The sequence below is a fragment of the Falco peregrinus genome, chromosome 9 (genome assembly GCF_023634155.1).
Source record: "Falco peregrinus isolate bFalPer1 chromosome 9, bFalPer1.pri, whole genome shotgun sequence".
NCBI classification, from domain to species: domain Eukaryota; kingdom Metazoa; phylum Chordata; class Aves; order Falconiformes; family Falconidae; genus Falco; species Falco peregrinus.
In genome coordinates this window covers 21,767,978-21,792,031 of record NC_073729.1, presented here as the reverse complement: position 1 = coordinate 21,792,031, position 24,054 = coordinate 21,767,978, and the positions used below count along the sequence as shown (strand labels likewise).

The following is a 24,054-nucleotide window of genomic DNA, read 5'->3' as shown; positions in this document are numbered from 1 at the left end:
CCAAAGTCCTCCTTTGGTCCCAGCATCTTGCACAGGATCCTAAGCCTCGCCAGCTCCTGCAACGCCTTCCCCAGAGCGGCTTTCCTCATGCCCTGAGAAAAACCTTAGCTTCTGCAGGAGCAGAGTTTTCCCAGAAGCACCCTGAGGCGGTGCCTCCCCAAAACGCAGCTGGGCTCAGCTCTCCTTGGGCCCCCCTTTCCTCTCCCTGTTGTGAGGCAGGAGGGAAGGCCAAGACACTGGAGGATGGGAGCTCTTCAGGGGCTCCTCTGTCCCCAGACGCTAAACAAAGCACACACATGCCCACCAGGGCGGCTCATTAAATATCCTTTTATTCCTCATTTTTAAAATGGCTAATAATAATAATTAAAAAACAATGGCATGGCTCTGCAGAGGCCTCGGGAGACATATTGCCGTAGAGAAAGAGTCAAGTAGTGCCTGAAGTTTTGCAGGCCCCTGCATGGGGTGGTTTGCCCGGGCAGGGGTGGGGGGACAGGGAGCACTGGGCTCCTTGGCTGCATTTTTTGTTTTTGGCATGTGATGAGAAAATATTGCTTTATGGGGATGTACCCCGCTGGCCTTCCTCTTCCCCGAACGGAAATAAAACCAACTGTGTGACAGTGAAAAAACCCTATCAGACCCATTTTAAAAATTAAAAAAAGCAACAAAAATAACACACGCACCCCAGCCCCGTCCCAACCAACACAAACCCTGGAGAAACATAAAAAGGGTGAAAACCGCAAGTGGGGAAAGACTGGAGCCCATGAGTGCTTCTCTGCGCCTGCTGGCACCTGTGGTGCCAGCTGGTGGTTGGATTTGGGGATGTGCAGGGAAGGGGCTGCCCCTCCACCCTTCCTCCCCGTGCTGTGAGGCCCCAGGCAGGGTGGGCTGCGGGCTTCACAAGTGAAGAACTGGGAAGGAGAGTGTCCTCGGCTGAAAGCACCTTGGCCTTCGACAGGGGCCGGGGGGGGTGTGTGGGGGTGTCAGGGCAGCCCAGGGGGGCACCTGCCAGCCCACGGCCCTGCCCACCCCGGGTGGGAGAGCAATGCCAGGCCCCTGCCCCAGCTCATGCCAGGAATGCAGAGGGTGGCCCCGACCCTGTGTGAGGGATGGGACAAGGTGGGGGCCGGGCCCCAGGCAGGGAAGGGGCAGTTTCTTCCGCTCTCTGGGTAAGATATATAATTTCTGCTTTTTTTTTTTTAATATTTATATTTATATATATAGATATTTATATATACACACACCTGGTAACTCAGAAAGAGAAAAAAAAATAGAATCCGTAACAATAATAATAAAAAAAAGTATTCTGGTTTAAAAACAATCCATTCCTACCACGCTAGGCGAGCGGTTGATTGCACAAGGCCCACAAGTGGCTGGCGCAGCCGCGGTGCTGCCGGGCACGAGGCTGCAGGGGTGGCCCCCGAGCCCCCGAGCCCGGCCAGGCACCTGCCGGCAGCAGTCCTCGGCAGGTGGAGGACGAGCAGCCCCGCTCGGGTCTGTGTCAGCCCACCAAGTCCCGGGGCGGGGTGGAGAAAGAGAAAAGCGGCGGGGGCCGCTGGCCCGTTGCCCCCTGGCCCGGCTCTCCCTGGAGTCCGCAGAGTGTCCGGCCACGTGTCGTCCCTCGGGGGCCGGTGGGTGCCAGCCTGGGAGGAGGTGAGGGGGCAAGCGGCTCTGCCCCTCATACTGAGATCTCGTAGGTGGTCCCCCCCACGCCGGAGACCTTCTTGACTCCCCCACGAGTGGGGCTACTGAGGGGCACCTGCCCCGGGCCCGGGGGGGCCGAGCCCAGGCTCTTGGGCTGCCCATTGGACTTGCTGTAGGCTGTTCTCATCTGCACCTCGTCCCTGGGGAGGCAAGGAAGGATGAACATGGGGTGTGAGGAGGGGGAGGGAGCGCGGCACCGCGGGGAGGTCTTGAAGCCAGGGGGAAGGATAGGACTGCAGGGCTGCTGTCACCCGGGGGAGGGACCCCAGCATCCCAGCAGCCACAGTCCTGCCCTCCCCGGGGACCTCCAGCACCCACAGCTGCCCCAGCTCCCAGAGACCTGTGGGGTGGCCCGGGGTGGGGCCAGCTCTGCTCTGGGGGGAGGGGGAGGAGGAGGAGGAGGAGGAGGAGAAGGGGGAAGGCAGGCGAGGAGGAGAGTTTCCCTCGCCCTTCTCTAAGCTAGGTGTAGCATCACTTCCCAGTGAGGGTGTTTCACTGTCCCAGGGCGCTGGTGCAGGGGAAGGAGGGCTGGAGGGGGCACCAGGTGGGGAGGGGGGTGTGATGGGCAGTCGGCTCCCCCCAGGGCAAGGGCCCCCCCATCTGTGGGGCTGCAGACCACGCTGTGTGTGAGGTGGCCACTCCGGTACTTACTTTGGTGCCAGTAAGGGCTGCAAGGCCACCTCCTCCGTCTCGGGGACGCTGGCCTGAGACGCTGGTTTTTGGCTGCTGTAAGACACGGATTTTCCCAGGTGGGGGGCGGCGGGCTGGTCAGGGGAGCCCAGGGAGCGCACTCGGAGCGCGTGGGGGGGCTCGGGCTTGCCAAAGCGGGGTGGGGCCGGGCGGGTGAGCGGATTCTTGCCCAGGGGCGAGCGCTTCGAATCGTCCGAGGAAGAGCTGGTGCGGGGGGCGTTGCTGGAGCCTGGTGTCGACTGGATGCCCGAGTCCACCAGCCCCACGTCCTCCTCCCTGCCTGGTGCCGGTGGCTGCTGCAGCAGCTTCTCCCGCTCCTGAATGGAGGCCACGATGTGGCGGGAGAGATTGTCATAGCGCACGGGCGAGGGCTCGCGGGGCGGCGCGTGCTTGGGGGAGACGGCGCTGGCGAAGCGGCCATGGAGGTCGGTCTCTCTCTGCTGGGCGATGCGGGCTGAGAGGAAGGGCGAGGTGTAGCCCACCGGCGGGTCGGGCTCTGGGCCTGCCTGCACCGACTCAAAGTCAGGGCTGTCGGAGGGCGTGAGCAGGCTGTCATACGACAGGCTGCCATTGCGCGTCTGGTTCACTAGGCTCTTGTAGGAGGTGGAAGTGGTGCCCTCTGAGCGGATGGACTGGAGGTGGCCCATCTCAAAGCCCGTGCCCTGGGCCGACTTGAGGCTGGAGGAGCGGGAGCCGCTGGAGAGCGGGTCGAAGTGAAAGCTCTTGCCGAAGGTGGGTGAGCGGAAGCTCTCGGGCTCCAGGCTGGGCTCTGAGCGGTAGCTGGGCTTGCGGCTGCTCTCACAGATGGAGTTGGGCTCCTTCAGGCTATTCACGCGGCTCAGCTGAGGGGCAGACACACAGCAGTCACCCACAGAAAGATGGAGCCCTGGCAAAGCTCCCAGTGCCCACTCCAAACTCTCCCCCAACCAGGTGGCATCCCCTCGAGGCCAGGTTCCCCCCTTGTCGGGCTGGGCAGTGGGCGCAGCCTTACCTTGGCACTGGTGGAGTGGGGCAAAGCTGCTGAGCTGCTGCTGCTGCTGTAGCCAGGCCGGTACTTGTACATGGTGGGAGTAGGGGGGCTGTCCTTGCCTAGCAAGCTGCTGTCTGCAGGCAGGGGAAGAAAGAAAGATGCTCAGAAGAAACGTGGCAGCTCCCCGGGGAAGGAGTGGTGTGCAGAGCCCTGCCCTCCCTTCCCAAGAACCGGCTCTGAGCCTGTGAGGCAGACAGACCAGGGGGGTGGATGCAGAGAGAGGGATGGGCTGTAGGAGAGGCGCACCAGGGGCAGATGAAAACGGAGTGGGATGGAAAATGTGTCCCCGTGGCAATGCATTTTGGGCCAGCACTTCCCTGCCCCTACAGCAGGCTGGGTGACACCCTGGGGTCAGCAGGGTGTGCACACAGAGGGGTCAGCGGGTGCCTGAGCACACTGTGGACCTGCTGGCTGGTCACCCCGCTGACACACACGCCACAGCCCTTCTCCAGGCAGCAGGGCTGGGCAGTGCTGCAGCCCCGACAGGGGGACAGGGAGAGCAGCAGAGGCTTTCAGCCCGCTGCGGGAAGCGGCTGCTTCCAAGCTCTGCCCTTCACATCCCACCTCTGTTGCAGGCAGCTCCGAATGCTGCTTTGATGATGCTCAGGCAAGTGGGGAAAGCAAGTCACGCAGGCTGCCACAAACATGCTCTCTGCCGCCAAGCCAGGCCGGCCACTCCTTTGCCTCCTTCATCCTGGCGATGCTCCTGTGCCTGCCTGATGCAGGGCAGCCTGCAAGCCTGCCTGTCACAGGCCACCAACAGCACTCTGGACAAGCACCACGCTGTCTCGGCTTGGCCTCCTGCTCCTCTCTGACAGAGCAGAGCTGGCTGTAAGCATCCTGCAGGCTTCTCTGGTGCAAGGGGCCACACAGACCAGCCCAGAAATACGAGCACGTCCTGCCCCACAACACGGTGCTGCTGATGTCCTTCGGGTCTGCCCTGCAGCCTGTTCCACCTACAGCCCTGGCTCCTGGTCTGCCTGGCACAGCCCTGGGCTCCCCTCCCAGCGGCTGCCTGGGACCCTGCATGCCTTCCTTACCCTCGTTGGTGGCCAGGGTTAAGTGTGTCCTCAGGCCCGTGTAGCGGCTGAGGTCTGGCTTAGGTGGGGGTGGCGGCTCGGCGTCAGCAGACTGGCTCTCTGTCACCTCCAGGCTTCCTTTGGACTGCAGAGACAAAGCGCAGAGGGAGGATCAGAGGGGTACCGAGACCTCAGCCCTCTCCTCGGCAGGCAGGGAGCAGGCGGCAACACCGCGGGGACTCTCGCTGCCTCCTGGGCCATCTGACATACTGAGCGCTTGAAGGCGGCATGTGCCTCGGGTGCTGGGAGGTGCTGAGGAGCAGGGAGCTCCAAAGGATGCTGCAAGGGGGAAGGAAAGGATGAGGAAAGGCAACGGAGGGTGCAAAGCCTCATGTGGTCGCTGCCGCATGGGAGGGACATGGTTTCTGTCCCTTGGGGACACAGAACAAGATGACACGGAGGGGGATGGGGAACGTGACAAGGCTCACTCGGTTCTTTACTCACGGATGCAGGCTTGCACCCCTGGGCTCCGTGGAATGCCCCAACGCAGGGAGCACTAATCCCCACCTTCCTCACCTTCGTCCTCTTCAGCTCTGTCTGGATACCGTTGTCCATGATCTTGACAGTGATCTGACCGTCTGACACCTCGGGCCGCAAGAAGGGGGGTCTCACCAGCACCGTCTGCTCAGCCTTCGGGCGCCCGAGGTACCTAGGGAGAGGGGCAGGAGGAAGCTCAAGGCCTGGAGCTAGAGACAGGGCAGTTTGCTCCGACGCTGCAGGGCTAGCGGGGCACAGCGGTGCTGTGCCAGGCTCACCTGGGGGCCGGGGAGCTGCAGAGGACCCGGCTGACATTCTTACAGCAACCGTTGGTGAAGGGGTTGACACCACCACGGAACTTGCCCGTCACCTGCGGGATGAGGAGCATCGCAGCGTTACCGGGGTGGACAGGGACCTTGGCAGTGGGGGGTGTCTCCACTCCAGCCAGCCAGGTCAGGTTGCTCAGGGTTTGTCCAGCTCACTCATGACAGTCTCCAGGGATGGAGATACTCTGAGACGCTCCCCCTTTTCCAGGTCCCTGTTTCAGTGTTCAACTACCCTCGAGGGGCAAAAGCCCTTCCCTAATGTCTAACTGGAAGCTGCCTCGTTAGCTGTGCCCATCGCCTCCTGCCCCCCTGCAAAGAGCCTGTCCAGCTCCATCCTCTCTGCAGCCACCCCCAACAGCCGCAGTAAAGATCCCCCGTCTTCAGGCTGCACAGACGAGGTGCTCTCAGCCTCCCCTCGCAGACATCTCGTGCTCTACCCCCTACCCAGCTCAGTGGCTTTCCCCTGCCTCAGCCCACCCTGTCCACATCTGTCTTGTCCCAGGGAGCCTCAAAACTCCCGGCCCTGGCATCAGCCCCGCAGCCATACCTGTTCGTTGGTAGTACGGCCCCTCGCCACGAGCACCACGTGGAACCCCGTAAGGCCAGCGACGGGAATGAAGAACAGGCCGGCCACGCACATCACCACCATGCTGTCAGCAGCCAGCTAAGGAAGAGCCACAGCCCCGCTCCACAGCACACTGTCCCCAGCCCCGCCACGGCCCTCCCACCTTGGCCCCGCTCCTGTGGCCTCGCAGAGGATACGTGACCGCCATGCGGACGCCAGAGAGCTCCTCCACCTGGTAGAGGACATAGAGCAGGCCGAAGCCAAACACTCCCATGATGTGCGTGGTGAGCGACAGCAAGAAGAGGAAGAAGTAACGGTAATTGCGCCGCCCGATGCAGTTGTTGACCCAGGGACAGTGATGGTCGAACTCCTGTCGGTGGGGAGAAGACGGGGTGAGGGGCTGCCTGGGCTTCCTGCCTGCACTATGTGTTAAACTCTGCACGGAAACAGAGAGGAATCGAGACCCGGCAGCTCCTCACCTCCACACAGTTGTCACAGACGCTGCAGTGGGAGCACCGTGGCGGCCGGTAGAAGCGGCAGGTTGCACACCATTTCATGCGCACCTGAATGCCCTTGATCTCCACCGTCTTGTAGAGCGGAGCTCGGAAATCATCCTCCTTGTCCTCGTCCTCCTCAGCTGATGGGGAAACCCCAGCGCAGCCACATGTCAGGGCAGAGGGGAAGGCAACGCCAGGGCCCAGCCAGCCTCCTGCCCTCCTGAGCTGGAGGTGCCCGGCATCGCCCTCCGCTGTCACCAGGTCCATCTCACCTGGCACAGGGACCAGCCACGGACCCCTAAAAACGTGGGGGTTGGGTGGGTGTGTGCCTCCCAGACTCTGCCCCAAAACCACGGCACCCATATGGGGTGCCAGGATTTACACTCCCTCCACCACGTGGTCCTACAGGCTGGGTGCTGAACCCAGAGCTACCTTCCCCATAGCGTGTGTCACCACCCGATCCCACCCGGCACGGGCAAGTAGGGCTTTCCTCATGGCTTCTGGGATTAGGTAATCCTCTTTGCCTGGGAGGAAGGAGACAGCTCTATCTGAGACATTTCCCAAGCAGAGCCAGACTCACCTCGTGGGAATATGCCTGGGTCCATGAAGGTGGCCATGCTGAAGTTGGCCAGCACAAAGAGGAAGACGACAGCATTGTAGACAGGAATGACTGGGGAGATGTACAGACTGAGCCCCGGGCACCTGCAGGCACAGAAGCAGTGAGACACCCAGGCCTCATCCCACGGGTCACTCCTCCAGCGCCTCCCGCTGCCTCCCCCCTCCCCTCCCCACTGGTCCTGCCCCCCACACAGCCCCAGGCCAGTGTCACTGAGCTCTGACGGTGCCCCCAGGGAGAGCAAGGGCTGAGCGGGTGCCAGCTGCCCCCTCCGAGCCCCGTGCTCGGTGATGGCCTGGCTGGGAAGTCCACGTCCCCTGCTCTTGGGCCGCGTTCCCAGGCTCCGGCCCAGGCGGGGGGCTGCGGAGGTTCCCTGCCAAACAACTCTTCCTTTTGCTCTCACCCAGTGCCCTCCACTCCTGAACTGGAGCTGTAACCAGGCCAGCTTGACCGGGGGTGTGTTCAGCCACGCTCCGCAGGCCAGCCTAACGCCCAGCCCTGGGGGAGCAGCTGTGGGGGGGCCGGAGTGGGAACCGCTCCAGTAAACCAGCAGAGAGCAAAAACCGCACCCACAGCCCCAGAGGTGCTGTCAGCGCAGGACCCTGCTGCCACGGGGAGTGACCGCAGGCAGTGGGGAGGACAGGGTGACCCGGGCTGACAGCATGGGAGGCACGTGGGAGGGATCCAGCCACAGGGGACCCGAGCGTCGCCCTCCACGTGTCACAGCAGGGAGCATGGGGACAGAGGGGACCCTGTGAGGGGATGCAAAACCAGCAGCAGCTCCACTGCCTCCAGCACTGCTCCTGCTCCTCACAATCTGCAGTTGGAGCCCAGCCTGGAGATGAACTCCAGTGGCACACGGGGACCCCACCACTGTGCCAGCCTGCCCGGCCAGCACCCAGCTCCTCCATGGGAGCACAGCAAGGGAATCACCACCGTTCCCCGCTGCCCTGGGCAGGCCGGGTTCCGGACAGCGGGCTTCCCCCTCAGAGGCGCCAGCGTAATACCCTAATCTGCTTTGCTGCTGGGAGTTTAATCCTGCAGATCTAGGACAGCATCTGTCCCTCTCTTCCCCCTGCAGCGATAAGTGCAGATGGATTTAGGCAGCAGGAGCAGAGAGGGGCAGAGCGCAGGGCTTGGCGGGCAGGGTGACATATGGTGCCAGCGCTGTAATCCCCTGCAGCCCCCGAGCAGGTAGAGGTGAAGGGGCAGGCACTGGTCCCATCCCCTCCTCCACTGCTACCCGCTGGGACCCAGCCAAGGGGACAGGCCCCATCGCCCCCGAAGCGGCCCTTGTCCTTGTCATGGCAGCCCTGAAAGCCTCTGCAAGGCTCCAACTGAGAATAAACCCTTGGCCCAGGGCTTCGCCCCCAGTTCAGCCCAGTCCAGAGCCAGCAGGGCCCTGAGTAAGGGCAGGGGGGGCACCGGCCCACACAGGGCAGCGTGCGAGGGGACAGGGCACCAAGGGGACAGGGGACGGTGCCAGGCGGAGGGCCGCCTCCAGGCAAGTGGCAGCCAGGAGATAAGGTGGGTCCGGGCTGGAAGAGCAGGCACACCTGCCTTGGCACCGACCTGGCAGCGGAGGAGGGAGAGGCAGGCAGGGCACACCCAGGCACCGGGCATGGCTCCGTGCCCTGGCCCTTCCCTGTGCCAGGCGAGGGTGGGAAGCAGCAGCGGGACCTGCCCTGCACCGGCCAAGGAGAAGGCAGTCCCTGTCCCGGCACAGCAATGAGGGCAAGAGGAGAGCAGGAGAGCAAACCCTCTTGACTTGACAAGACACTTGGCTAGCAGAGCACACCAGGAGCCAAGCTCTGCTCTACCAACCAGCACACTCCTCCTGCTCCTCTCCCGGAGCAGGGCCCGGCACCACCACCCTCTGCAGCACCTCCAGGCCCCAGCCCTGCACCTGCAAAGTTGTCTTCTCCAAAACCTCTTCCGCCCCTCAGCCCACTCCTCCGTGCTGCTCAGAGCGAGCGCCTGGCTGGGGTGGGAGCCTCACCCTCCTGGGCACCCTGGGCAATGCCTCCCCGCCTCCACATATCTGAGACAGCATCTCTCCATGTTTCACCAAGAGGTCTCCTCCGGGGCGGGGAGCGGCTCCTTCACAACCTGCGCAGCACCGACCATGCCAGCTCTGCCTCCTGATGCAACTGGCCCTGCCGTCTCCTTCGGAAGCCAGCCAGCTGGATTCCCCGCAGAGCAGGCAGCACTGGCACAGCCAGGACGGTCTGGTCAGGAGGAGCAGTCTCCAATCTGTGCCTCAAAACTCTCGGAGAGCAGCCTTGGAGAGGTATGGGATGAACGCCACATTGCCACGCCAAGACCTGAGCAAGGCAACAACACACTAGCCACTGCGAGCCCAGCTAGCCCAGTATGACCGGCATTGCTGGGAGCCACCACGGGACTGGAAGCCATGCCAGGAGCAAGGCACTCACGCCTAGCTCAGCTTCCTCCTCCCCTCCGACAAGCAGGCTGTGCCGGGGAGAGGGCTCGTCCCACCTGCCCCAGCACCCGGCTGCTGCTGGGGCTGCCCCCGGCCACCCACTGGAACAGCACTGGCAAGAAATGCTCAAGTGGTTTCAGGGGTTTGCAGAAAATGAAAGTCAGAAAGTCTCCCAGGCGAGAAAGCTTCCCAGTCTTGCAGAGGGAAACTGGTATTTGCAGCAGGGCAGGCAGCAAAGCAGAGAGCCAGCAGCCCCCGGTACTCACCTGGCAGCAGAAGTGCTGGGCAAGGAGCAAACCACCCATTCCCTGCAGCTTCCAGGGCCAGAGGCCTCGCTGGCAGTGCAGTTTCAAGGAGATAGCCCCCCCCCCCCTCCTCATCACCACTGCTGTCCCGGCCTTTGAGGGACCCAGCAGGGCTGCTCCCTGCCCTCCTGGCCCGGCAGCCTCTTTGAAGGGCACTTCTTTCCTCCCCTGCCCTGAGCATCGGACACGGGGAAGGTGGCCACTTGTAATGTCCCTTTGTCCCAAGGAAGGGCAGAGCCAAGCACCCCGCACCACTGAGCTGAGCACTCCAGCTCGAGGGAGCCTCCTTAGCTCTGCTCCCTGCCCAGCTGCAGCGAGACTGCTGGAGGGAGAGGGGCAGGGGGGCTCAGATGAGCCTTAAAGATAGGGAAAGCCCTTCCAGGAACACCGAGTAATGAGCTGCTCTCTCTAGAAAGAGAAATCCCAGCCCAAATCTTTGTTTGAAAGGGATGGAGGGGAGCCAGGGAGACCCACTGCACACCAGCCATCCCTGCACAATGGAAATGCCAACAGCAAGGCTGAGCCAAACACGCAGCCCAGAGCCTTAAAGCCAGACCCTGGCAGGACAGGGGAAAGATAGCTGCTTCAGCAAAGGCTGGCAAAGCTCTGGGACAGGCAGAGGGAAGAACTGGCCCTCCAGCGGGAAGAGAATACCTCCCCCATCACCTCCCACGCTGCTGGGCACCGAGCCCTTCACAGGAGTGAGCAGCACAGCTCCCGGGGGGGGCAGGATGGCAGCAAGCAGGTCCCCAGGGGCAAGAAAGACTGACCCTTTAGCTAAGAGAGCACCAGCAGACTCCAGACACCTTGGCACTGAGAAGGATACAGCCACAGCTTTAAGGGGACAACCAATGATGCCGATGGGTCAAACGGAGAAGACTTGCCTGGCGACACTGATCCCCCTGCCCTGGCAGTCCAGCTCTGCTCTGGGGGCTGCATATTCAGCTCCAGGGGGAGCAGAGGGCTCGCTGCAGCACGTCCTCCAAACCTGGCCTCTGGTTTTGGGTGGCTGCAAACCCTAAGACTCTGATCACCCCAAGAGCCGACCTGCCAGCCAGCCTCCACAGCTGGATGAAAGACTGAACTTGGACCTTCAGAAGGGAGAACCGATCGGAGGAGCCGGTGTGGTGCCTCGGCGCCAGCTCACAACCCCTGTCCCGATCAGGTCTTGCCAGCTGCCTGCAACTGGCCAGGCAAGCTGCCAGGGGCTGCTCTGCACTCAGCGAACTTTACACTCTGAACAACTGGCCAGGGGTGCAATGCCACCCCCGGGTGGGATTTCACAGGCCAGGGCAAGCAGAACACCCTCCCCAGGGACCCACAGCTTACACGGGAAGCCTCACGTTGAGCACTCCTGAGTCACAAGCACAAAGCCAGGTTCTCCTCCCCGGCACTCCCACGTGTGGTAGCCCACTGCCTGCCACCCTCCCAGCTCTCCCCACACCCAGGGAGGGAAAGAGAAATCCTCACCATACACAGACCACACATTACTCGAACCAAATCCATGCTTGTGGCCTCAAACTCCAGGGATTCACCTCCCCGAGATCAACCACTAACCCCACCCCACGGGAGGGAACATGGTCCTTTGCAGCACAGGGAGCAAAGGTGGCTGCCGATCCCCAAGGGGAAACTTTATTATCAGAAGCACTGACGTGCTGCTGCCTTTTGCTCTCGCAGGCAGAGAGCACAGGGCTGCAGACCCTGCCTTGATGCCGGCAGCAGCCGGGAAGCACGGGCTCCAGCTCCGCAGGGGAAGAGGAGGGAGGCTGCTCACCATCGTGGCTATGCAGGTCTCTGAGAACTCATCAAGTTCCCTCTCTAGATCGGGATGCAAAGCACACCCATCGCTAGAAGAGCTGTTGAGACTTGTCTCTGGCAGCGCATAAGAGAAATCGGGGAACCTCGGGCAAACTGAGTCACATCTGGTGGCAAAGAGCCCATCTCTGATCCAGTCATAGCAGAAGTCCATCACTCTCCAACCTGACTTCTCCTCCCTTCCACAGGCTCCAAGCCACCCTGCAGCCCCTCATCCCCTGCCCTCCCCCTGAAGAAAGCCATCCTGAGGACACCCTCCCCACCCTGCCTGCATCCCTGGACTCTGACCCGCCACCGGGCCAGCGAGGAAGGGCTAGCAAGTGCCAGGGCTGGGCTCGCCCCGCTGCCTCTCCAGCTCCCGAAGGCCTTGCTGCAGACACGACCCCTGCTCACCCCAACGGTCACACAAGTGTGGGTCCAACTAGGAGCCTGCGTGCCACCATGTACCAGAGGCACCGCTGGCTCCAGGGACTGCCGCATCCTGCCCTGGCATCCCCATCCTCCTGCCTCTCCTTTCCCTCTCCTCCAAGTCTTTACCTCCTCCCCTCTCTCCACCAGTGCTGACGGAGGTGAGAGCTCCTTTCCCAAACAGATGCAGCTCCCTTGCAGCCTCCCCAGCTGCAAGGACAGGAGGAAAATTCAGAGTCAGAGGTTTTACAGACAGATTCACCTGATTGCAAGAAACAGTTCATATTTTGCAGGCTTTTGTACAGCCCTAAAAGCCACACTGAGCTGTGGCCATGAACAAGAGTGGAGGCAAATGGAAGGAGGAGGCTGGCTGATGGCACACTGGCCAGAGAGCCCCTGCCAAGGGCAGGCTGGGGGTCCTCCCTGCTCTGGAGGGGAAGGGGAGGCTGAGCACCCACCGTGCTAGGAGCAGGGACCAGTACAGGCCAGCAGCAGGGGGGAATGCAGGAATGCACAAACTGACCCCAAGGGGGAATTTCAGTCCTAAAGCAGCACCTGTCTGAGCCCCCAACAAGTCAGAGACCCCCACTCCTTCCAGAGGGAGGACAGGAACATTCCCTCTTCCCACCACCCACTCCCTTCAGCACAATCAGCCTCAGTTCATTTCAACTGCCACATGTTCTGCAGCATCTCCTAATTAAATTAATCAATTAAATAGAGTTCTTGGCCCAGAGATATAAATCCTGGGCCAGTGTGGATGGACCAAAAGGTGTCCAGCAGATGTGCTAGAAATAACACAATTGGAACCTTTCAAGAGAGTTATGCCAAGCCCCATCTGCTCTCTGCCTGGGAGGAGGCCCCACGGGAGGTGTCCCAGAGCACCCCCCACCTCGCAACTTCCATTTCACTTCCCAAAGTACAAGCTTTAGGTCCAATGCTGGTGGCAGAACCTTCCCAAACAGGTCTGCAGCAAGCACACCAGGCATGGCAAGTGCTGTGGAGGGGGACAGGGACAGCCAGTGTCGAGGTCTGCCAGGCAGGAGGCTGGCAGCTGCTCTGCCCGCCTTTCGCCAGGCAGGAAAGGGGGGCACAGTGATCCTCAGAAAACCAGTCCTATGGTTCACAGGCAGGTGGCAAACTGTGGAGTGGTTCTGTGTTGCTTCCATCCCACCCCAGCACCCGGGCAGACACTGCCCTCAGAGAACTGTAACATCGGGGAGTAACACAACTCCCTTCCCACCGAATATCCCGTGTGAAAATGCACCGTGCTTTGCTGCTCTGCTGGAGATTTAATTTGATGTTTTAAAGTAGGTTAAATAACATCCACTGACCTACAATTAAGGCGACCCTGCCCAGGTGTTCCTGTTCTGAACAAACCTGCTCTGCAGCACTGGTGCCTGCTCCTGGTGATGCCTCGCGCCACTCCGCTCGCTGATAAGCACCGCTATCGGCTGCTGCGATAGCTTGCAGCCAGGTACTGTGGGCTTGGCCACAGCGGCAGGGACTGGGTTTGGGGGGGACAGGGCTGCCCTGCCATTCCCCACCCCCCTGCCCCAAAGCGCAGCGTGCAGCTCGCCATGACAAAGCAGAGGCACGTCTGTCCCTGCAAGTCACGCTGTGTCGCGCACAGCTGCTCAGAGGACATCGCCCGCTCCCTCCTCTTCTCCTTCATCCCCCTGAAGTGGCAGCACACAGTCAGCCACTTCCTGCGTGTGTCTGACGCCTGAAGCAGCAAAACCTCCAGCTTCAGCACTGCCGGCAGCGCTGGCCTGATACACGTTCGGTGCCTCAGCGCCGGGGACTGCTGCATGCTCCTGAGCGACACTGCCAGCTGCCTCCCGCCACTGGAAGGAGTAAATCAAACTGTCCTTTAGTCGTCAAATTACTCTTTTATTGCCCGGTTGTTGCCAGGCGTTAAAAGCCACGGTGACCTTCCAACCACCGATGGCTCCATCCCAGGGAGCGACATCCGGACCTTCTGCCTCCAAGGAGAAGCTGCCTCCCGCGGCTCTGGCTAATCCCCAGCCCAGCCCCAGCAGTGAAACCCCTCAGCAGAGAAAGCTCTCGCCGGGGAGCAATGGAAGGTGCCCCGCCAGAGCAAGCCATCCCAGCGAGTGGGAGATGCTCTCTGGCAGCAGCAGGTGCATCTCCCTCTCTGCCTGGCCAGGGTCCCGCCAGAAGCAGCTCACAGTGAAGTGAAATAGTCAGTTAAACAGGGAGGAAAAAAGGGAGCTGAGATCATCTCCCGCCTCCCTGGAGAGAGCTGGACGAACAGAGTGCCCCACACCTTCAGACCGGTGTGTGCTCTGCCCCTCCGCAGTGCTGGGGCAGGAGGAGTAAGTGATGGACCGAGATGGACTGGAGGGGGACAGGATTGAGGTGGGATGGATGGGAAGAGGACGGGAGGGATGGAGGGAGGCTCGAGAGGCAAAGCAGAGCCGAAGGCAGCTGGCTGGCTGGAAGGTGCCACAAAGCAGGCACCCCGCCTGAGGGTATGCAGGCAGCAGTCACCCAACTGCCTTCCTCTCCCCTGCCTCTCCACGTCCCAGGCCAGCAACCAGCACATCTCTGAACCACCACAAGCACCCTGCGCCCTCCGTCCAGAGCCACCATCAAGTCTTCCAACATGGGAGCACAAAGAAACACACATCTTACCTGCGATCTCTCTGCTGTCCCCCCAAAACATAACCCCCCGCAGAGCCTGGCCCCAGGAACACAGTGCAGGGCTCAGCGGCCTGGCCTGGCCGCCGTGCTCCGGCGCTCCTGCCCAGCGCAGGCGTGCCTCAGCACCCGCCCAGGGGCGTGCAGGCAGCTCCCTGCCAGGGGCTCAGTGCCTGAGACCCTGCCTGCCTGCCTGTCGCCAACCCAGAACTGGCACAGCTCGGGCCCGAGCGAGGTTGTAAGCTATTTGTCAGCCAGGAAGGGAAAACGTTAACTTAAGCAGCAGCCCTACCCCTCTCCCGGCCCAGGGAGATCCCCACAGTACAGCCTGGCCCTCGCCAGTAACCAATACCATTTTATACCCTGGCTTTTCCCCACTGGCTCCAAGGCCAACACAGGTGTCTGCCTCGGGCCCCAGAGACGCACCGGCAGGCCACCTCCTTTGGGTCCTCTCCAAAGATACCAAACCCTCATTTCCTCAGGGCAAGGCTGACATCAGCAGCAGTGAGAGATCCACACAGGGGTCAGAGTACTTCTCCTTGAACTTTCCTTTGCAGCTCACAAATCAGTTACGAAACTCTAAAAATAACACAGAGCCTGCCCCAGTCTACCAAACCACTTGACTTTGCTCCAAAGGAGAAAAATTATCTATGCCATTTTCCACCTACAGGTCACAAACTAATTCCCAGCCTGGCTGATTTGCCAGAGAGTGGCCAGTGAGACGAACGAGTTGTGCAAACACCCAAAGACAGAAGAGGAGCGGCTGCCAGGAACTGGAGCTGAGCGATGGCACAGCACCTTGCCGGGATCCACTGTGCCCCGCTTCCTCTGGCTCACTCACAGCAAAACCGAGAGAAACACATCCAGCTTGAATCGCTCCGATGGACTGCAGGGCTACGCCATCGTCCATCCTTTAGCACCCAGAGCACAATATCCCCCCTTTAGTCCGGCAAGAAGTCACAGCTCCTCTCCCAGATAACCCTCATGTGGGCTCTGCCCCCGAGACCCCACGGCACTGCAGGGAAGGGGGTGGGACGCCAGGTTGCCTTTCACCCTCCCCGCTGTTTGGCAGAGTAGCTGGGACTCACGTGAAGGCAAAGAAGAGGGTGGTGGCTCCCACTAGGAAGATGGCAGCAGCTGAGACCGGGACGTATTTGCTGGGTTTGAATCTCTTTCCAGATGCTGCTGGCATGTTGGAGCTGTGGTGGGGGATCCGCCCCGCAGCATAGCCCAGGCCCAGCGGGAGTCAGAGCAGAGCAAGACGAGAAGGGGAGGGGGATGGGGGCGAACTGCTACCCAGCCTCCACGCCTGCTCCCAGGGTGAGCTCTGCAGCAGACAGCCCACAGAAGTCCCCGTCGGTCCCCAGGAGAGGAGTCCACACTACGCTCTGCTCTGCAATAGTTCACAGGCACAGGGATGGAGGTTTAAAAACATAAAAAATTCAGAACAGAGACCCAGACTTGGGTTTAAAGCAACCGTTGGGGGCAGGAATGCCAAGAGTCTTTATGAGCTTCCCTCAGCCTGCAAAAAGCAGGTCCCCACACGGCCGATGCCAGCAGCCAGGCTCTGAGGGGGAAGGAAGCCTTCCAGGCTTGGGCAAGGGGCTGAGCGTGACGTGCCGGGTGAGGAGCTGGGCGCACCTTTGCACCCAGTGAGCACCCTGGGAAAGAGCAAGATATTGGTAAACTTCTTGCCAAAAAGCCACTTCTCCTTTTTAATCTGCCCTCTGATACGCTGCAGCCCCCTCCGGTTGCCGCACACGAGGAGGGGTTTGTCTGGCAAGCAATCTGCCAGCTTCCTCACAGCGCTGCTGTGCTTCCTCCTCCTCCCCCTCGCTGGAGGGGGTCACAAAAACACTCTCCCTGATTTCACTGGGTTGCGGGACTGGCCGGCTGGCGGTGGCCGTTTAATTTTATTTATTTATCTCTTGATGGTTAAAGCTGAGGAACAGCTGGTGCAAGGTTGAGCTGTAAATCCTTTCTTTGCAAGGGGGGTGGGAGGGAAAGGTCCAGTGGATGGTGATTTTTGTCCTCTTCCTACTTGTTCCTTTCTCCTGACCCCCCAGGCCTTTCCACAGGCTTAGTATCCACTCCGTGGTTGGGCATCGAGAGGAATTTCATTAAATCTTTTCTGTGGCAACCATTTCCAAGCCGTATGGGTAGGTTAACAGAGAGATCTGCAGCGAGATCTGGAGGAGAGCTTTCAGGGCGCAGTTTTACAAGCCCAGGAGACAACCGATGGTGAAAACGGTGCTGAATAGGTCTGTCTCAGCCATCGCCCAAGCGGTGCAGGGAACAGATCTCAGTTTGTTCCAAATTGCTCCATTTTTAACTCCCCTTCCTTCACTGAAATTCTTCTTCATTAATCCATTTGTCTCTAAAAAAAACTATATAAAATCATTGAAACTTGACATCTGGTAGGCCACACCTAGGAAAAAAAAAAAGTAAAAAATTAACAAGGCAAAAGAAGAGGCACAGTCATATCAAAACAGTCACTAAAGCAACACTGAGCTCCCCCCAGGACACGGAGGCAGGCATTTAGTGAAGGATGGAAACAGCGCCTGGTAGATTTAAAAGCCTATTGTCAAGTCCCAAATCAGGAACACGCCAATCTCTGAGCCCAGCTCTGACGCCCAACGACGCCATAGCCCCAGGCCAATCACCCAACATCAGCATCCCTCTACACATCTGCAAAACTGGAGTAATGACCATGCTGTGGAAGCTGTGATTAGCCAAGTGAGCCCGGCCGCAGCCTGACATCTCCCTTCCTACCCCAAGGCCCCACAGCGCTGGCTGCAGAGAAAGCCGAGCCACCTAACCCATCGGAGACCGCCTGAGAAATCCATGCCGAGCCCTGAGCAAGGTGAGGGACCCTACGAGCTCTTGCCTTTCCGCAGTTATAGCTTTGAGTCCAATCGCTAGAGAACAGCGGTTCCCTTGAGGTGAGGGGGCTGATCAGAGGTTTGGAGACTTAATAATAGGAGGGTGGAGACCGCAGAAAGAAAAGACAGCCAGGAATCTCATCCCATTCCCCCGGAGGGTAGGACACGGGAGAGGTCCACAGAAAACACCAGTCCCTCGACCGGAGCAGGTACTCATAGCTCTGGCCAAAGGAGAGCTGGGCTCTCACTAGGTAGCCCCGACTGTTTCAGGGTGCCCTTGGGAACGTGTGACCCTTGGCCAACCATGAGGACGCAAGAGAAAGAGGCGCTGCAGAAAATGCGGAAAACCAAACCCTTCTGGAAACAGAAACAGGAGGCACCAACCTGCCCCAAACTCCAAATGCCCAAGAGCCTGCCGCAGCTCAGGGACGAGCTAGTCACCGATGATGTTGCACCGACTATTACTGCTACAGCAACTGCTCCCCAGTTTGTCACTTGCTCTCTACTTTGCTGCCTCCTGGTTCCGTCACGAGGCCTCTCCTGCACTGCAGGTCCAAGTACAGAGCCCTAACGACTTACTCACTTTCCCCTTCCAGTTTTCTCCTCTTCTACCTCTCAGTTTTTTTCGTCGGAGTGGACCGGGGAAATATCTAGTGCTGACTAAACACTGGTGAAGGTTGAGAGAATGGTGGCACAAAATTAAAGGCACATTTAATGACAGGAATATATTACAATTAAATCAGTTCAGTCACAAAACAAGGCGTCAGTCACTTTGGCTGACTAATGAAGAAACCGCTCCCACTGTGCAGCAGCTCTTCTTTTGCAGAAACGAAGCTCAACTTCTCAAACCACGTTCTTTTTGCCCTTGTGACCAAGAGGAAGCGCTGGACTGATGCTTGTGAGCCGGCTGGGGAAAGCTGCAGTCTCACCTGCTTCCAGTTCTCGGCCGTGGTGAGTTTAGGAGTCACACCAGAGAAAACAGTGGTTTTCCCCAGCAGGCGCAGAGCTTCCTGCAGAGCAGCAGCTCCCCGGCCTCACTCTGCTCTCCAAGATATGATACTGAGCTTCGATGAGAGACGAGCACAAGCCCCAACACACACAATTCAGGAAAAAGCCCGACACCGGACAAAGGTGAACCCCGCAATGCCATCGCCCAGGGAGGGAGATGCTCGTCCTCTGAGCTGGCTGCGGCTGCAATACAGGCAAAGAGCATTTCTAGGGGCAGGTTACTCGGAAGTACAAAGATGACATCACTGCTAATTACTTTAGCAGAAGCAATCTGCTAACGTGCTCATCTGCTGTAACAGAACACCCCAGCTCTCTGAAAGGCTCCGCCATGAAAACAAAGCCACACCTCGAACTCAAACAGATACTGCCAAATTGAAGGAGTTTTTTCCTGTGGTATTCCTCCTCCGGAGATCTTCTCCACCCCCTTCCCCGCACAGCACAATCAGTGTGCACCTCATCAGGGCGAAGTGCTTCCCCAATGGTTGCCCCTGAAGCCCGAGCAGGTCCCGCTGGGTTCTGCCTCAGCTATTCCACCTGAGGACGAGGGAACGATGAATTCAAGTGCTCCAAGCCCTCACACAGGGTGATCCGGCACATCATGCCTCTGCAAAGGCCCGTGTGCCACCTCAGCTTAGCACAGAAATGAACACCAGGCAGTGCAGGAGCGAGGTCTTCATCAAATAAAGAATGTATGAGTTGAGATAATTGCTCATGAGACAGTCAACCTGAACATGCACTAAGTGTGGGGGAGAAATCCCAAGCGCTGTCATTAGCGACACCCAAGCGAGATGCAATGCAAATATCATCCCTGGCTCCTTGCTGCCTTTGCCCAAGAATAACTCCGCAACTCATCAAACCTACAGAAGGCTGCTGAGCCCATCCCGCCCGGCTCCCAGAGCCACCACGCAGCTCAGACTCCCTCCGCGTGCCCCACACGGTGCTGAGCCCCTCCGGAGCCTGCCCGCCCCAGCCCTGCTGCGCAGGCACAGCCTGCTGCCCTCTGAGCCCCCGGGCCGAGAGCGGGAAGCCGAGGCCAGGACACCTGCATGCCCCAGCCACGAGGCAACAGGTCTCATCCTCCTACAGCTGGGAACATCCAGGTTGCCAAAGCCATCAAGGGTGCAGCACGGCATGGCGTGCCAGGATCTCTGCTGTGCAGTCTTCAGGGTATCCTCTTTTCTTTGGGTTGAACTACGTGGCTTACCTCATCTCACCCTGACTGTCCTTGCCGTTTACCCTAGCATCCAGGAGAAATGCAAGCAAAATCCACCCTGACTTCCCACAGATCATGCTGATTCAGGCCACGTTCACACAGATTCTCCCAAATACACACCTTCCTCCCTAGCCTTTCCCTCCTGCAGCCTATCTACCTCTGGTCTATCAAGACCTCTGTTCCAAACCCTTTGCCTCTCTGGCCGCTTCATCCCCATCCACAAAGGCCTCTCACAGACTTCTCTGCTCAGAAGAGTCCCCAGCTCATCGCGCTTACCTACGAGCTCTGCTCCTGCCTTCGATTTCTCTCCCTCTGCCACTTCCAGCCTGGCAACTCCTCCTTTCCAGCTCCTCTGGACCTGCCCTCAACTCAGCCCTAACTCCTTTCTCCTGCAATCAAACTCTACTGAGTGTGTGCGTCACCAGTGACTGCCCCTTCCCTCTCCCTTGGGAATTCCACCTGTTTTTCCAATCCTAGCACCCCTTTTTCAGAGCATTTTCCTGGCTCCACTTTGCTCAGCCACCTCCAGAACACTCTTCCCCAGTCTGAAGGGTTTCCCTCCACTCACACGAGGGACTGCGTCTACTTCCCCTCATCTCCCTTCCTGGGGACTTCCTTTCATTTTTAATTCCTTCCCTCAGGACGTTTGCAAGCATGACTGCTGCCACCTTCCATTTCTTTCCATCTGAGTCTCCTTTTCTTCAGGTAAGGCCTTGTAAAGTCTCATGCTAATCTCCTCTTCTTCCAGTGCTTGCTTCTCAAAGCCCCACGTTCCTCCTTTACTTCCTACCGTGCTTTCCACCCTGCTTTACTCAGTCTGCTACAAGCTCTCTTCTCTAGCAATCTACCCAGACGTAGCCCGAAGAGCTGCGTGCTTTGTGGGTCGATCTTTCTGGAGCATCAGACAGGACACGAAAACACGCTTCACCAAGCTCTCCCCACCTGTGCTGGGTTGGGGAAAACACATGTAACCAGCCCACAACATTCCTTCCTTATTTCAATGGCTGTCGATAACCACTGCAGCTCTTTGACGTGTTCCTACCCCTGGAAGGAGGAAACATGCACATCAACATTACAAGCTTTCCTTAAACACACCACCTTTCACCACCGCCCGGGGACAGGTGTGTAATGGCACGGGGAGGAGAGAGTTCACTCTGTTACTGGTTCCTAAACACACGTCACTTCACTGCAATCCGCGGTTACCTGCCTGCCTACCCCAAACCAACCAAGTTTCCACGGCGCAGGTCAAACAGAAAACAATTCCTTCCACGTGAGGCAACTCCCAGACAGGGCAGATCCAGGATCGCACAAAGACAGGATGTGCTTTACCTGTACCCACTTTGTTTTGATTAACTACACCCAGGAGTTACAGGGAGAAGCCCATTTGAGAGCTCACTGCTGTCCTCAGCCTCAGCACCCCTGGCCTCTCACCGCTGAGCCCAAGCAAGAAGGCCAGCCTGTGACCAAGGACCCCCCTTTCCTTCCTCCACAGGCTCCCTCTCCTAATTTTGTCGTTGCACAATCAGCTCTCATCTACTGCTGAGATTTAAGACTCTAAAAACTAGCAGACAGAGCAAATGCATTCTCCAACCTGCCAGCCAGTGAACACAACTGAACCAGACCAAACATCTCATGCTGCAGACCACCAACACGAGAACATCACTCACCTCCGCCACCCTCCCTGTCTTCTGGCACAGAGAGGTGCCAATGGGATTGGAAATGGGCTGCAGCCAGCACCCCTCTGCTGCAGGGGGTCCCTGCGATCACAGAGCACAGACAGCGAAAAGTCAAATGAGGATTTTTTTCAGCCCAGACAACAGGATTGGACATAGACTGCCAAGACGCAGACTGCAAGCTAAAAAGCAGAGCCATCACCATCAGATGGCTGGATGTCACAGGGAAAAGTAAATCTGGCCACAACACAAAGCCATGGGGTCCTCCCCACAGGAGACTGTTTTCTTATACCCCTGTACCACGTAATAGAGTTCAGGCCTTAACTGTGCTCAGTGCTGTACCTGAATAGGAGTCCTTTTCTTAAGGAGATGATTTGGTGACACTTTCCTGCTTTAAGTTCAAAAGCAGGATGCGCAGCAACACGTACCAGACGCTTTTGCTCTGCGGGGAAGTTTGGAAACCCGGCCAGAATTAGGCTTCCATGGCCGTCCTCCTGGCATCAGGCGAAATGGCCCACACCTCATACAACTGCACTTCTCTGCAGTTAGACATACAGGTTTTTTAAGGAGAATAAGATACAGAAAACGGACAAATAATTTATTGCGGCCAACAGCTAGAAGGCCGGCATCCACTCAGTGCTTATCTCCCAGCCTGGCTTAGACCACTCCCATTCTCCTTCCCCTGCCCATCTCACTGGTTTACACAGGATTAGCCCCATTTTAAGGACAAAGCAGGGAAGAACATAGTCTCATCCATCGCAGCTGTGTCTCACCCCATGCACTGTGGCAAGCGAGGCACAAATCCAGCCTCTTGCCATTGCATTATGAGACACGTTGGCAACAGCAACCACGGGCACAGAGACAGATGTAAACGTCCCCAAACAGGCCTCTAAAACAGGAGCTAAAAGTTCTCCCGTCGGACCCCGTCAGCTCCACCTAATTACCACCTTCTCTGCCTCCGGTCGGGGCTTGTACCTTAGAAACCAACAAGAATAAAGTGCTCTGCTAAGAACAACTGCTGCCTCGACCGGAGGTAGTGAAGGTGATAATTAGATTAAGTCCACTAAGACACTCTAAGATCAACTCTCCTCATTTTGATCTAGACAAGGCTCTAGTCCTATTTTCCACTTGCCAAAAAAATAATCAGTAGCACCGAGTACAGAAAAGCCTGCTTCCCTAAACACACAAATTCAGATCTGTGCTGGAGCGAAAGCCGGCAGATCCAGGGAAACCACTTCCCAGGGAGTCACCAGGAAGGCGGCATGAGGAACACACGAGCAGCCAGCCGACTGTCTCCCACATTGGTGAAACAAAGGGGGGGCTGCATGTCGTGGGCTTTACTTCGTCTCAGGGAGATGTGACCAAATGCACAGATGCACTAATTTGGGATTTCTGAGGAGAAGTCAGGTTGAACACCTGCCAGTGCAACCCATTACTCCGCCAAAATCGGGGAACACAACATGGAAACATGCCTGGAGGAGCAATTAGGCTTTGGGCACATGGGACAGGGCTCTGTGGCCCGAGAGCAGGCACTTAACTTCTGGTCCTTGGCAGGCCACAGAAGTTAAAGTGCGTACTTTCAGACACCAGGCTTTCAAAATCCAAAGTTATTCAGATTTCCTCAGCAGCACTGGGGACAGTCCCAGGTGCAGGTGTCTGTGCGAAGGCTCCCTGCGGCAGGCAGCGGCTGTTCCGCCCGCCCGGGCAGGAGGGAGCCGCCGGCCGCCCGGTGCTGCCTGCCCGGTAGCTAGGGCGTGGAGGCACAGGCGCTGGGAAGCAAGAGCAAGGCCAAAGGAGCACGGCAGCAACCTCCGCTGGCCGCGGGGCTGCGCCTGACGGCCCCCCCGCGGCAACGGGCCCCCTGTAAAGGCGCTCGCAGGCCTCAGGGGGCTCCTGCCCTCCCAGCCCCGAACCGCTGCCCTGAGGGCGGCCCGCCCGGGCCGGGGGGCGGCGGGCGGGCGGAGGGCACGGCGGGAAGGGGCAGGAGGCAGCAGAGCTCCCGCCCGGGCGGTACCTCGATGGGTCGGGCAGGGCCGGACTACGCGAGGCGGCAGGCGCGGCCGTGCGGAACGGCGCTGCGGGGACGCGGGCGCCAGTACCGGGGGCGGCCGGAGGGACCGGCCAGCGGGGGTGCCCGGGGCCGAGCCCTCCCCTCGGCGGGGCGGGGCAGGGCCGATCCCCGCGCCGGTGCCGGAGACGGGCGGGGAGGCTGACCGCCGGGGTCCCGGGCGAGCACGGCGCGGAGGCGGGGGGCTGAACCGGGGCAGGTCCCGGGCCGCGCATGGTGCCGTCGGCACACGGGAAGCAGCCGCCGGAGCGGAGCGGGCCGGCGAGGCCTGCAGCGGGCGGGCGGGGGCGGGCGGGGAGCCAGGCCCCGGGGAGGGGCGCGGGAGACCGGCCGGCTGAGGAGGGGGCGGCCGGGCCTGCGCGGCTGAGCCGGGGCCGGAGGCGGTGAGACGGGGCGGCGGAACGGGGCAGGGGGCAGCGTCCCACGTGACTCACCGGCGGCGGCGGCAGCGAGAGGCCGCGACGAACGCTCCCGGGCACGGACCGTGGCCGCACTAAGCGGCTGGGCACGACGTCACGGCCGCGCCTGCGCACCGCCCGCCGCCGCGCGCGCCCCCGCCGCCGCCTCTCATTGGCCGCCGTGCGGGGAGCCGCCGGG

General features: G+C 59.5%; 1 protein-coding gene across 4 annotated transcripts; it reads right to left on the bottom strand.

The window, feature by feature from the left end:
- Positions 1-308: 308 nt before the first annotated feature.
- Positions 309-24,006, bottom strand: ZDHHC5 (zinc finger DHHC-type palmitoyltransferase 5). Of its 4 annotated transcripts, none has more exons than XM_055813913.1 (13): positions 23,892-23,993; positions 21,384-21,473; positions 15,702-17,041; positions 6,946-7,067; positions 6,348-6,505; positions 6,066-6,238; positions 5,851-5,953; positions 5,256-5,347; positions 4,711-5,149; positions 4,462-4,585; positions 3,383-3,495; positions 2,353-3,233; positions 309-1,841 (listed from the first exon to the last, which is right to left on the bottom strand). In XM_055813913.1, the coding sequence occupies exons 3-13, from the start codon at positions 15,803-15,805 to the stop codon at positions 1,676-1,678; spliced, it is 2,475 nt and encodes an 824-aa protein (XP_055669888.1). In that variant the 5' UTR covers positions 15,806-17,041; positions 21,384-21,473; positions 23,892-23,993; the 3' UTR covers positions 309-1,675. The 4 variants fall into 4 exon arrangements, with proteins under 4 accessions (XP_055669888.1, XP_055669890.1, XP_055669891.1 ...); XM_055813915.1 differs by having other exon boundaries at positions 5,008-5,149; positions 23,892-23,992; XM_055813916.1 differs by having other exon boundaries at positions 5,017-5,149; positions 23,892-23,992.
- Positions 24,007-24,054: the final 48 nt, after the last annotated feature.

Bases quoted from the DNA above. Each gene is read 5' to 3' on its own strand.
- ZDHHC5 (XM_055813914.1), bottom strand. From the start codon at position 15,805: ATGCCAGCAGCATCTGGAAAGAGATTCAAACCCAGCAAATACGTCCCG. The intron at 4,586-4,710 runs GTATGTCAGATG...TTGTCTCTGCAG, and splicing joins ATGCCGCCTTCAAGCGCTCA to TCCAAAGGAAGCCTGGAGGT. The intron at 1,842-2,352 runs GTAAGTACCGGA...TTGCCTCCCCAG, and splicing joins CAGCCCTTACTGGCACCAAA to GGACGAGGTGCAGATGAGAA.